The sequence below is a fragment of the Lutra lutra genome, chromosome 2, assembly GCF_902655055.1.
Source record: "Lutra lutra chromosome 2, mLutLut1.2, whole genome shotgun sequence".
In the NCBI taxonomy this organism is placed as follows: Eukaryota; Metazoa; Chordata; class Mammalia; order Carnivora; family Mustelidae; genus Lutra; species Lutra lutra.
In genome coordinates this window covers 77,324,982-77,337,912 of record NC_062279.1, presented here as the reverse complement: position 1 = coordinate 77,337,912, position 12,931 = coordinate 77,324,982, and the positions used below count along the sequence as shown (strand labels likewise).

At 32.5% G+C, this 12,931-nt stretch overlaps 1 protein-coding gene across 4 annotated transcripts in view; it reads right to left on the bottom strand.

Moving 5' to 3' along the window:
• FSTL5 (follistatin like 5) overlaps positions 1–12,931 on the bottom strand; it is a 758,840-nt gene that overhangs the window by 509,153 nt on the left and 236,756 nt on the right. For all 4 annotated transcript variants that reach the window (XM_047717766.1, XM_047717769.1, XM_047717768.1 and 1 more), the window contains exon 4: positions 2,036–2,284. In XM_047717766.1, the coding sequence (XP_047573722.1) occupies positions 2,036–2,284 (249 nt within the window). The remainder of the gene's footprint in view (positions 1–2,035; positions 2,285–12,931) is intronic.

Sequence of the window (12,931 nt, the reverse complement as noted above, 5' to 3'; positions counted from 1 at the left end):
CAAAGACACAAATTCTGAGACCCGAGTAATGCATAAACCCTTGGTAATTAACCCAGATAATATAAATGAAAAAAATTTTTTTAAGATTTTATTTATTTGACAGACAAAGATCACAAGTAGGCAGAGAGGCAGGCAGAGAGAGAGGAGGAAGCAGGCTCCCTGGTGAGCAGGGAGCCCAAGGCAGGACTCGATCCCAGAACCCTGGGAATCATGACCTGAGCTGAAGGCAGAGGCTTTAAGCCACTGAGCCACCCAGGCGCCCCTAATGAAATTTTAATACTAGGTGTAATTAGTGAAGGAGGCATTTTGACTTACATATGATGAGAAAGTCTTTTGAAAAAAATCAATAAATTTGATAAATATACTCGGTATAAGTCTGAAAGACAAAAGTTTTTCAAACCATTGTTTTGTGAACTCATAGGGCAGAAAAGATTCCTAGCTATATCCAGTTCATCTATGTCTGTGCTGATATACACATTGACTTATATTATGCCTAAGTATCCATCAATAAAGTTGAACATTAGAATATACCAAATGTTTTTTTCTCACATGATATCTAATATCATATGTTTTCACATAACTGATTGCTGGGTGTCAGTTGGACAAAACCTCATTTTGAGAATGTATCTAAATTACCTTAATAGAATATTATGTATATAGTTGTATGATGTCATGCATCAGTGGCACAGCAATATTGTTACCATACCATCTTAGGTCGAAATGACAGAATAAATACACACACACACACACACACACACACATACTCTTCCATGAATTTTAAAGCACATTGCTAATAGAATTAATTTTAGTTAATTGTAAAATAGATTTGATAGAAGAAGGGAATAAATTGAACTTGAAGCCAAAACATATGCTATTCTTTCTGTACAAGAAGAGAACCTGATATCATAAAATACTCTGTGCATGAATTCAAGGTGCACCTAGTTCACGGTCGTAAAGAAACTATTAACATTTTACTTCAATTATATCAATGGGCCACACTGACTACAGAGTCAGCCACACTGACTACAGAGTATTTCACCTTATATCATTTGAAAAGCTCTGTATATCATTTTATTATCACCTTGGAAATAATATTTTATTTATTCTACCATGTTTGAGAAAGGCAAGTTTTTAGCCATTTTACTTAATATCAGAAAAGTCTTAGGTGTAAATAAACTTGAGGAAAGTTATGAAAAAATGGGATGGGAACCAAGTGAAGATTAGAAATCAGGTTGATCACCAACCTATTCGAATGTTCTGTATATTTAACATCTCAGAATTTCAGTCTGAGTTTTGACTATAAATAAGCAAATATTTTCTCCAGTAGAAACAAATAAAGACAAAATAGGCTTATGAATAAATAACATTAGAAATGTTCAATGATTTATGTACTTATATAGCACATTAAAATAATTTCTAAAATTACTAATTCAGCAATACTTTTTCATAAACAGTAACCAGTGGTTTTGGGTACCATGAAAATAAATACCAATATTTTTAGGTTTTAGGTTGTTGTAATCCCACATTTACTATGTAAATTTAGCAGAGTTCTTCAGGGTTATTTCAATGGACATTTACAGGTTCCATCTAACCCAAATTATGTGGTGCAAACTGAAACCCATCGTTTTTAATCAGGAAGAAATGAGATGTTATCCCAGCATGGCTTGGCATTCACTATTCACTCAATTCCACTCCAGGTGCTTTTCACTGGGTAGATTTGGCCTGTTGGCTGAATTGGCCTCCCTGTGTCCTAAGATAACTGCCGTGATTGGGAAGCCATATGGTGCAATGCTGTAAGCTATATTAAATTTGAGTCATATTTTGGCCAACTTTGTACTCGTAATTGAGATTCAGAATTGTGTCCATGTACATTTCTATATACTTACTGCTTATTGATGTAATTAAACTCACATTTTTTTCTTTCTCTTTTTAAATACTTGCTGATATGAAATCATGCTACAGTTTAAACTTAAAGGCAGTAGTTGAGAGAAGGAAAGGAATAGAAGGTGACACTTTAGGTTCACCCTGTATTTACCTTTAAAGAAGCAGTCTTCGTTGTGAACAATGGTAATCTTTTGCTTTTTCAGGCAAGCAGCTCTATGCACCTCACAGTGGTTTTCATAAAATTCTCCATCAGATCCACACACAGGTTTATAGTGTCTCTTGCAAATGTCCATACAGGCACATTCTGGTTGCCCTGTCTCTCTGCTGATGACACAGTGCCTTCCCAAACCACAGTATTTATTTTCACAAGACCCCAGAGTGCCATCCTGAATCAGGAATCCTGAAGACAAAGAAGAGGAAAATCATTTGCATTTATATGTTTAAATAATACGTGCATGTCAAAATATGAAATAAGGAAAAGTCTATGAGAAATATAGTATAATCAGGGTTCAGTTGTTCTCAATACAAAAGAGACTTGCATTAGACAGGTAGATGGCCTTTTGAAAGCATTCTCAATAGTCTTTCCCTCCTACCCCCCTGTGGTGGAGCTCTTTTCTCCCTCTTCAATGAGTAGTGTGGTCCTTAAGAACATGATCTCCAAAATTGAACTGCCTGAGTTCAAATACTGATTCTACCATTTATTAGCTATATGTCTTTGGACAAATTACTTCTTTGTGCCAAGTTGTCCCATCTGTTACTGATGGTAATAGTATGGACTCCCTCCTAAAGTTGTACAAAATATTACATGTAAGAATCCACAGGAATCACTTCCCTGTCATATAGTGAATGTTAAATAAATGTCAAATTTTACATTAATCGTAGGAAAAATGACATGTATGTATATAAAGCAAGAAATAAGAATGGGAAATAATTGTGCCTTGAAAACTTCTTGGTGGGTTCTGGTACTGATCTTTTCTTGTTTGACCTTTGCCACTGGACAATTACAAATACATTTCTTAACTAAATGAATAAATCATGAAGAATTCAATTTTATTGCTACATATTCAGTTTAACAATCTCCATTGGCATCAGAAAAGAGTAAGTAGATCCAGCAGTCTTGTACTAAAACCAAACTAATCAGCTTGAATCACTATACTTTTAAGCCAGATTTGGCTTTTATCCTTTGAGAATTTATCTGACTGGAAAGTAAAAAAAATCAGTAAAAAAAAAAAGTTAAAAAAATCATTAAAAATATATGTGTATGTATTTTTAATTTAATGTAATTAATTTAATTTTAATTATACACATATTTTGATATATTAATTATAAATATATTTAATTATAAAATATATTAAAATAGATATATCATATCTATTTTTATATATTTATATATAAGTATATATATTTATAGACACACAGATATAATAACACACACAGATATAAGATATAAAAACACACAGATATAATATATACATATACATACGAATGCATGTGTGTATATACATATACATATGAAAAGATTTGTGAGGTAATATACTACAGTAATTTCCTTAGATATTTAGTGTATAATTTTAGCTTGTTGATTTAAAACCATCTCTCCACATGACGACATCATAATAATTAAGAACATAGATTCTGATCCAGAGTTTAAACCATAACCCCACCAGTTACAACCTTTAGGACCTTGGGCAAGTACCTAAACATCCGAGTTTCCTCGTCTGTAAAATAGGAATAATACCATATTCTCATAGGATTATCAAAATTAAAGGGCTTGGCACATGTAAAACTCCATTCAATTGCCTATTATTATTATTATTATAACTACCTTTTTAAAGACTAGTTTTCATAAGGACAGATATATACAATGGAACAAGTATTTTAAAAATCATATTTATTTGTTTTTAAATGAAACCTATAAAGCAGTTTACTTTACTATATACATGTATTACCAAATGGAGTGTAGCAAATTTAATATTACAAAAAGAAAAGACCAATACTATCAACTATGTTTTTTTAAAAGCATGTCTTTTAATACGGGTATAAATTGGAATAAATCTTCTCAAAAGCAATTTTTAAGTATTTGAACTTTGATACCACATTCCAATTATTGAGAAAACAATCTATAAAATTAAAAAAATTAAAAGAAATAAAAAGATACATAATTTTCTGAATAGATCTTCTCGATATAGTGTTATTTTATATGATAACTCACTGAAATATTTTAGTAAATTTTGTAAAATATACTTAATGTGGTAGTTCCTAAAATTTGGCATGCATTAAACTGGCCTAGTATAGTTGTTAAAACATTGATTCAGCCTCCAAGCCACCTCAGAGTTTTTAATTCAGTGATCTGGACTATGTGTAGCCCAAAATTTATATTTCCAAGTTCTCATGTAATGATTACACTGCTGTTTCTGGGATCATATTTCAGGGTCTTTGATTTATTGAAATTCTATTTATATTTAAAATAAATACAACACAAGTAAAAGCTAGGTAAACAATTAGGTAATGCTCTTAAAGGGAAAAGATGAGAAGGTTAGCTATGAGTAAAAGCATAAAATAATGCAAGTATTTAGAATTAACTAAGGAAAGATAGAGAAAAGCAAACAGCTAGGTGGATATAATACTAGGCAAAGTTTTCTCTTGGTATTACTGCTTTCTAATGTTCAATGCATTCCATTTTTAAAAAGTCGAAAATTATTTCAATTGTGACTGTAAAATAATGACTGATTTCAATTTGGAAAATACTTTTCCTCATCCTTATGCCAGTATTTATGCCAATTGTTGATCTAATGTTTATAGAGTCCAAGATGTGACTTCAGGAATCTGACTCACATATTTGTATACCTTATATTTCCTTTGTGTTCTTACTATCTAATTCTAAGTGGTTGTTTTTTTGCCATCAAATAGTTTAGGATTTATCAAGAGAATAATTTTTTACTGTCAAGGAATGAGTCTAATGTTTATTGAAAGTCTGATCATTTTACATTTTAGTTACAAATGAGTTAGCTAACTGAATTAGTAGTTTTCATTTTGGGGAGGAATGTCTGCTAAAAATGGAGTCATTTTTCATATATCTAGGTTGGTAAATTGCATTCCTAGAGTCTTTCTTCTTAATTTTTTCCTCTCAAAGCCTGTACTCCAGCTCAGAGATTTGTATTAGGATATTGGCCATTTTCTAGGAGTTAATGAACTAGCTAGAAGCTGCATGTTGCATGTAGTTGCTACAATTAAAGGAAATTTAATTAATTCATATGCAATCCAAAAGAAGGCTCATATTATGTAAATGAATAGCTAGAACATATCCTTTCTGACAGTAATTATCCATGACTAACGCTGAACTTAAGTTTCAGCTGAGATTAAATCAATTTAATCTGATCAACATGTCAAAGATTTCTTTTAAGTACATTCAGTCAGATGACACACTAAATGAATTTTAATCAAGAACTTATATCCTGCTCTCTCATAACTTGATAAAATAGCATTTGTTCCAAAAAAAGTGTTGTACATTTAACACTTACATCATTTTATAAATTCTATGCCTTCAGAGCTTTATAAAAACTCCTCAGATTTAAAACTAAAATGAAACCTTAAAAGATAAAAGACACCAAATTATAAAGCAAAATAATTATATAGAATTCTAAAGATGGTCATTTCAGATTCCCAATCATGATGCACTCCTCTTCAAGTCATTTATATATGAAATATGCAATTTATCAAACAGTACTTAATATAGATTTGATGTAAATTGAAATAAACTTTAATAAACTCTACTTATTATTTGCAAGGTTCTATGTTACTTGCTATAGGATAGACGAAAATGATAATTGTTGACACTTTTTTTAGTGGCTCACAAAGGGCATATGGCAGAATTTGAGTGTGTCAAAGTAGTGAGGTAAAAATTTAGGGGCACAAAGGAGAGTGAGATGGATACTAACAGGTAAAACCTAACAAGCAATGTATCATGTCGCAGTTGAGGTAATGTCTTACAAATGGGTTAGACATTCAGAAGGCTGCTCTAGGAATAGACAAGGTAGGAAATAGACTGATACTGAATTGAAAATAGGAACAGCAGAGGAAGGAAAAAACCAGATATTGATATGCTAATGACTACCTCTAATGATTCCAGTGGAATAGAAACATAATTAATTTAGAATGCCGAGTTATTGAGGTGTTAATTGTCTCATAAAAATGTATAATGTTCGAGTCCAAAATATGAGTATTAGGATAACTTTGATTTGTTAAACAAAACAGAAGATTTTTGGCTAGAGAACAGGGTTAGAGTCTTTGCTTTTCTATTACCTATTTGTCTGACCTCATCCAGGTTGTAATGTCTTCAGGCCCGATATTCAAATAGTTAGATAAGAGGGAAGTAATAAATTATCTTCAGATTTACTCTCATCTAATCCCTTCATTTAAGAATGCTTGGCAAAACACGATTTTGATTTTAATAAAAGCTGTTATCTGAGAAATATATTAATAAGCTTTCTCTAGAATGCTTCATATTTAAACTCACCTACATTGAATAATCATATAATTGTCTAGTTTAAATATTTTCATATTCTAAAAATAGCCTCAGTCATATAAAATGTGAAATTATTTTTCACTTAGATTTTCTAATTTCTCTTTTCTAAGATTTTGTCATTATATATTCTATTTTTTAATCATGTTAATAATTACAACAATGGATCATGAAATCAGAGTCCTTTAATTTGTATTCCAACAGTCACTATAAGTGCAATTTTTAGGCTATTAGTTAAAATTGGTGTGCCTCAGTTTCCCTAACTAGAACAAAGAAGAAACTCTGGAAGTATTATTTAATGAATAAATAAAATGAGGATAATAATAATGGCCATAGGATAATATGATTGATCCCACAAGAGGATTCTGTGAGATAATGCACTGCACGTGCTTGGCTTAAGAGTTTGTGTTTAACAAATATAGTTATAATTATTAAGAACTATCACTTACTGTAGACTTGGCATATAGAATATATTGACTTAAAATCATTGGAATAAATAAAGAACAGCTTTTGACAACTCTAGCTTTAATAGGTCTATTAGGAATGAATTTATGGGAGTGTGGAAATATGTTTTTCCCAAGTAACATGTCTAAAATTTTCAAGAATATCCATTTCATAAAAATTTCCCTTATCTGCAAAAACAAGACACCCTCAAATTTATATAACAACATTTTGCTTTATAAATAAGTATAATACTTTGGTGATGGTTTTGTTACCCACATATAGAAAAATCACAAAACTCTTCAGTAAATACAAAATACAATTTTTTGTTGCACACGGCAAACTCTAACAAAACACAGTCAGTCCTTACAAACTTCATGGCAAGTAGCAGTTCAAGTAAATATTCCAATGCCTGCAGAAGATTGAGCACAATATGATATTTTCATGACCTTTAATGATTGAGATATGTATATCCTGCTGCTGCTTTGTGAAGTCAATCAAAATAAGTCTGCATGAATGATAGTTTGCCCAGTGCACTACTACTGAAAGACAGTTTAAATGGTCACATGTCAGTACTCCAGTGAATTTGGAAACTTCTTCCCCATCTTATTTTAGACAGTTCATTGGAATTCTGTAAGCACCTTCATGTAATTCTGCAATCAGATTGATTTTAAAAGAAGTAAATATGAAAAAAAATAAGTAAAACAAAACAAAACAAAACCAGGAATTCAGTTAAGTTCCAACGATCCAAAATATAGTTTCTGTTTAAATCAAAGAAAGCACAGGTGATTTTTGATGTGTTGTTTTAAGAAGTTATCACTAGCTAATATGCTAACAGTTATTTACTTCTTGTTTGATGTCCTCAACTGCAGTATAATTCCAACATCAGAACACTGAAAGAGGCTAGATGCACTCAGAAATCTTTCACCCCAACTAGTGACCTTGATAACAGAGCACACAAAAATGTTTCCTCATCATTAATTTTATTTTTCCCGTGTCCCATCTAGGAGCCATGATTTCTCTAATAACTTAATATTTCTATCCTGTTGAGAACTTGTGTTTATACACTTCAGCAAATAAAAATATTCTCATCTTCTCTGTGATATTTTTAGATCATGGAAATGGTTGGAAGCTAAACTGTACTTGATAATAGTGTCCTTCAGTAGCTAGGAATGCAATGGCATTAGAGATATGCTAGTAGACAGATAACTTGAGAAACAGACAGAAAGATCGTAGGTGTGTATATGGCATTTGAGACCTTTCCTTTACATAGCAGTGACAATTAAAAGCAAAACATTTATGTTTAGATATTTTAGTTCTGTAAAGATTTTGAGTGATATTAAAGGAAAGAAGTATTTCTTTTGTTTAATAGCTGCTACTGTCTTCTACAAATGATGTTGATTGATATAGCAAATAAAATAAATCAATTAGCAGACATAATATAAAAGCTTTATTTTATAGAAGTATATGCAATGAGAGTAAAGACATATGCTCAATCATCTGTGATACTTGAAGTATTTCAGGCTTTGGAATAAACCCAAAACTTTAAAAATATCTTATTTCTTATTTATTTAAAAAATTAAAGCTGTAGATGGATTATTCTCAAACAATGTAGATATTTTCACACTTGATAAAGAATATTAAATGACTATGGCTTCCTGGCTGGCTCTGTTGGTTAAGCATCTGCCTCCAGCTCAGGTCATGATCCAGAGTCCTGGGATCCAGCCCCTCATCAATCTCCCTGCTTCACGGGGTGCCTGCTACTCCCTCTCCCTCTGCCTCTACCCCTTGCTTGTGCTCTTTCTCTCTCTCTTAAATAAATAATCTAAAAAAAAAAAAGAAAAAAGAAGAAGAAGAATATTAAATAACAAAATAAAATACTTAAAGTGAAGGTCAAACATTGTAATGGAAGGTCAAACATTGTAATAGATCTGAGTACAAAACCTAAAGATTAATTATAATGCTGATTGCTGGAGTCAGACCAGCCAAATGGCCAATAGGAATTGAGGGAGAAAAGACAGAAATTTTTATTAGAACTGTAAGAATGACTGCTAGAAGAATATTGCTTTTAGACCTTAAAAGTTTCCAATTTAAAATCTACTTCAATAAATTGCTTTTAATATGCTTCATTTCCTTTGAAAAAATTATTTTTCTTGGTGTGCCTGAGTAGCTCAGTTGGTTAGGCTGGGATACACTTCTCCCTCTCCCTCTGCCCCTCCTACAATTGTGTGGAAGTATAGACTTCCATAATGACAAAAAGGCAAATACAATATGATTCCAATTATGAGATCCCTAGGGAAACAAAACATGCAGACATAAACTAGGATGGTAGTTTGACAATAGGCTGGGGAAGGGGGAATGGGGAGTTGTTGCTTAATGGGTACAGCTTCAGTTTTGCAAGATGAAAAGAGATTTGGAGGGGCACCTGGGTGGCTCAGTGGGTTAAAGCCTCTGCCTTCGGCTCAGGTCATGGTCCCAGGGTCCTGGGATCGAGCCCCGCATCGGGCTCTCTGCTCTGCGGGGAGCCTGCTTCCTACTCTCTCTCTCTCTCTGCCTGCCTCTCTGCCTACTTGTAATCTCTGTCTGTCAAATATATAAATAAAATCTTAAAAAAAATAAAGAGAGATTTGGAGAATTCTGAAGTGTGGTGGTGATGGTTGCATAGTTAACCACTGGGTTATACACTTAACAATGATTAAAAAGATAATTTTATATGTATTTGACAACAATAAAAATTTGGAAAAAAATTGAAAGTCCAAAGAGTTCCTATATATCCCCTCCTTCCGAAACACACAACTTTCTCCACCATCAACAGAACTTGATCATCCACTATTCGCAACAAAGAGCCTTTGTTTCCTAAAAATCAATTTATTACCACATCCAGGACACTATACTTCTATGATTAAGTTATAAAACTTCAATCTCTGTCATTTTTAGAGTTTGTTGTGTTTTTTTTTTTTTTTTTTCCTCTTTGCGGGTGTAAGTCAACATAAGGGAGGGCTTTCTGAAACAGCAAAGCATGAGAGATCAAATACATTTGATGTCAAGTTCAGAATACACAGTTCATTACTTTACAACTCTAACTCCTATTCCCATGGTCACTCAAATTTTTTGCACGTTAAAAAAAAAAAAAGAAAAGAAAAGAAAAGAAAAAGAAAACACAAGACACTCTACTTGCATCAACTATTTTCTTTCAACAAACCATTTACTTCTCCCCTCCATCAACTCTGGCTTAAATCTGCTTCCTATACAATTTTTTCATAAATCTTATCTTCTGAATTCTGTCAGTTCCCCTGATGTAGGTGTTTGCAATAAAAGCAGGTGTTTTTGGTTTTTCATGCACTTAACATCTTAGCAGTAACAGACACAGGTTCAATCCACAGCTTGAACTGGACAAAGTTCAAGGAGGAAATAAAATACTACCTCAAATGTATTATGTCACCACCTTATAATGGAAGGACACGCAATCCAGACCAGTAGGGTTCTAGAAAGTATTCTGGAGGAGAAAAGGCCGGCACTGTATGGGGATTAGTCATGTAAAGAAGAGAATCCAAAAAGGAGATCTTGAACAAAGGTGTAGATATATGCACACGATGATTCCATGTTACAAGAATGCAGAGATTGTTAGAAGATGTGGTTAGCATATTAGAAAAGGATTATAAGGGGCACCTGGGTGGCTCAGTGGTTAAAGCCTCTGCCTTCGGCTCAGGTCATGATCCCAGGGTCCTGGGATCGAGCCTCGCATTGGGCTCTCTGCTTGGCAGGGAGCCTGCCTCCTCCTCCTCCCTCTCTCGGCCTGCCTCTGCCTACTTGTGATCTTTCTGTCAAATAAATAAAAATCTTTAAAAAAAAAAAAAAAGAGAACTCTGAAAAATTTACTAGAATATGGTTCTCAGTATTTAAAAAAAAAAAAAAAAGAAAAGGATTATTATGAACAGCCCTGAACGCTATGTTAGGGATGTTCTACTCTGGCAGTGGAGGCTGGTATTTTATAGTTTTAAGAAAGATCCGATATGCTGGATAGAAAAGAAACAATAGTCAGGAAGCTACCAGCCTGGCCTTTGTGGAACTAATGTGAGTCAGAACAAGGACAGCTATAAGCAAATCAATTTATGGAGCAGTATAGTATCAGTCATAAAGAGAGGAGGCAAAAAGAGTAGCTTTGAATATTAGAAGAAAGAGTTTAGAAGTAGTTATAAATAAAGATAACTTTGTGAATAGCATTGTAAGCCATTGAAGAAATTCTTAGCAGTCTCAATATTCTTGAATAATAATAACAGTAAGCACAATAAATAATGGGTTCTGGATTAAAGTAACACAATTGAGGGTGGAATTCAAATATCTTTAATTGCATCAATTTACATTATTGTATTATTTTTCATCAATATTTTGTCATCTCACATAGAAGAGTGAGGAAGTAAGACTATGACACTATTCAGAGTAATAGTTCTACTTGTTAAGTGTGGTGAAAGGATTTGACATGCACAGATACTCACCATGATACTGATGAGGATGATGTGGTGGAAGGATTTGAATGTATGAAAAGCAGAAGCAACTATAAGAAAGTGCTGCAAATAAGGTACAAAGAAGAGTACAGATACGAAGAAAAAGGCAGTTTTCTGAGTTCTTGCCTGGTAAATTGTTTTAGTACTTTAATATCACGTATAGTCACAGAGTTAAGTCTAGCATATTCTTTTCCAGCTGAAATGACAATCCATCATGATGTTTCTCTAATACATATAGAAAATAAAAACTCTCTTTCTATCCACTAAAATAACAAGAGACTTTTTATATATAAAATTGCCAAGGTCTTGAGGTTCTATTTTTTTAAGTTACTGTTTTTTATTTCCTTTATATTAGGAAGCTCTAATATATATGTGCTTTTTTCATGTGTCCAAAAATTAAGCTGTATATAGCAGAAATATAATTTACATAGCTTAAAACTAATTATCCTAACAAAAAATGATTGTCATACTAGAATTGTTAATATATTTGTTTTAAAATCTTATTTAAATTTTTATAAGTTCTTATTTAAATTCCAATTAAGGAAAATACAGTGTAATATTAGTTTCAGGTACACAATACAGTGACTCGACACTTCATAAAACACCCAGCGCTCATCCCAGCAAGTGCACTCTCCTTAATCCCTGTCACCTCTTTAACCCATCCCTCCACCCACTTCCTCCTCTGATAATCATCAGTGGGCTTGGTTTGCCTCCCTCTTTGTTTGCCTTTTTTCTCAGTTGCTTGTTTGTTTTGTTTCTTAAATTCCACATATTATCTTTTTCTCTGACTTATTTCAGTTAGCAGAATATTCTCTAGCTCTATCCATATTGCAAATGGCAAGATTTTATTCTTTTTCATAGCTCAGTAATATTTCATTGTGTGTATGTATACCAACTATAAAAACTGAAGCCATACACACACACACACACACACACACATATATATGTATGTATTATGTGTGTATATATATACATACATATTATGTATATAATATATACATAAGTCACTTCTATCACTTCTTTATCCTTTCATCAGTGAGTAGATGGACACTCGTGCTGTTTCCATAATTTGGTTATTACAGATAATGCTCCTATAAACACATATATATCTCTTTGAATTAATCTCTTATATATATCTCTTTGAATTAATATTTTTGTATCCTTTTTGTAGATATCTAGTAATAAAATTACTGGATTTGGAGGTAGTTCTATTCTTAACTTTTTGAGGAACTCCATACTGTTTTCCAGATTGGCTGTACCAATTTGTACCCCCACCAGCAGTGCAAGAAGTTTCCTTCCTCTAACTTCACATCCTCACCCAACACCTGTTGTTTCTTTTATTGTTGTTGATTTTAGCCATTCTGACAGTTATAAAAAGATATCTCATTGTATACAGCAATACAACCCCACCTCAAGAAGCAAGAAAAATCTCAATAAACAATCTAACCTTGTATATAAAGGAGTTAGAAAAAGAACAACAAACACAATCTAAAGCCAGCAGAAGGAGGGAAATAATAAAAATTAGAGCAGAAATAAATGATATAGAAACTAAAAAAAAAAAAATCAATAGAACAGATCA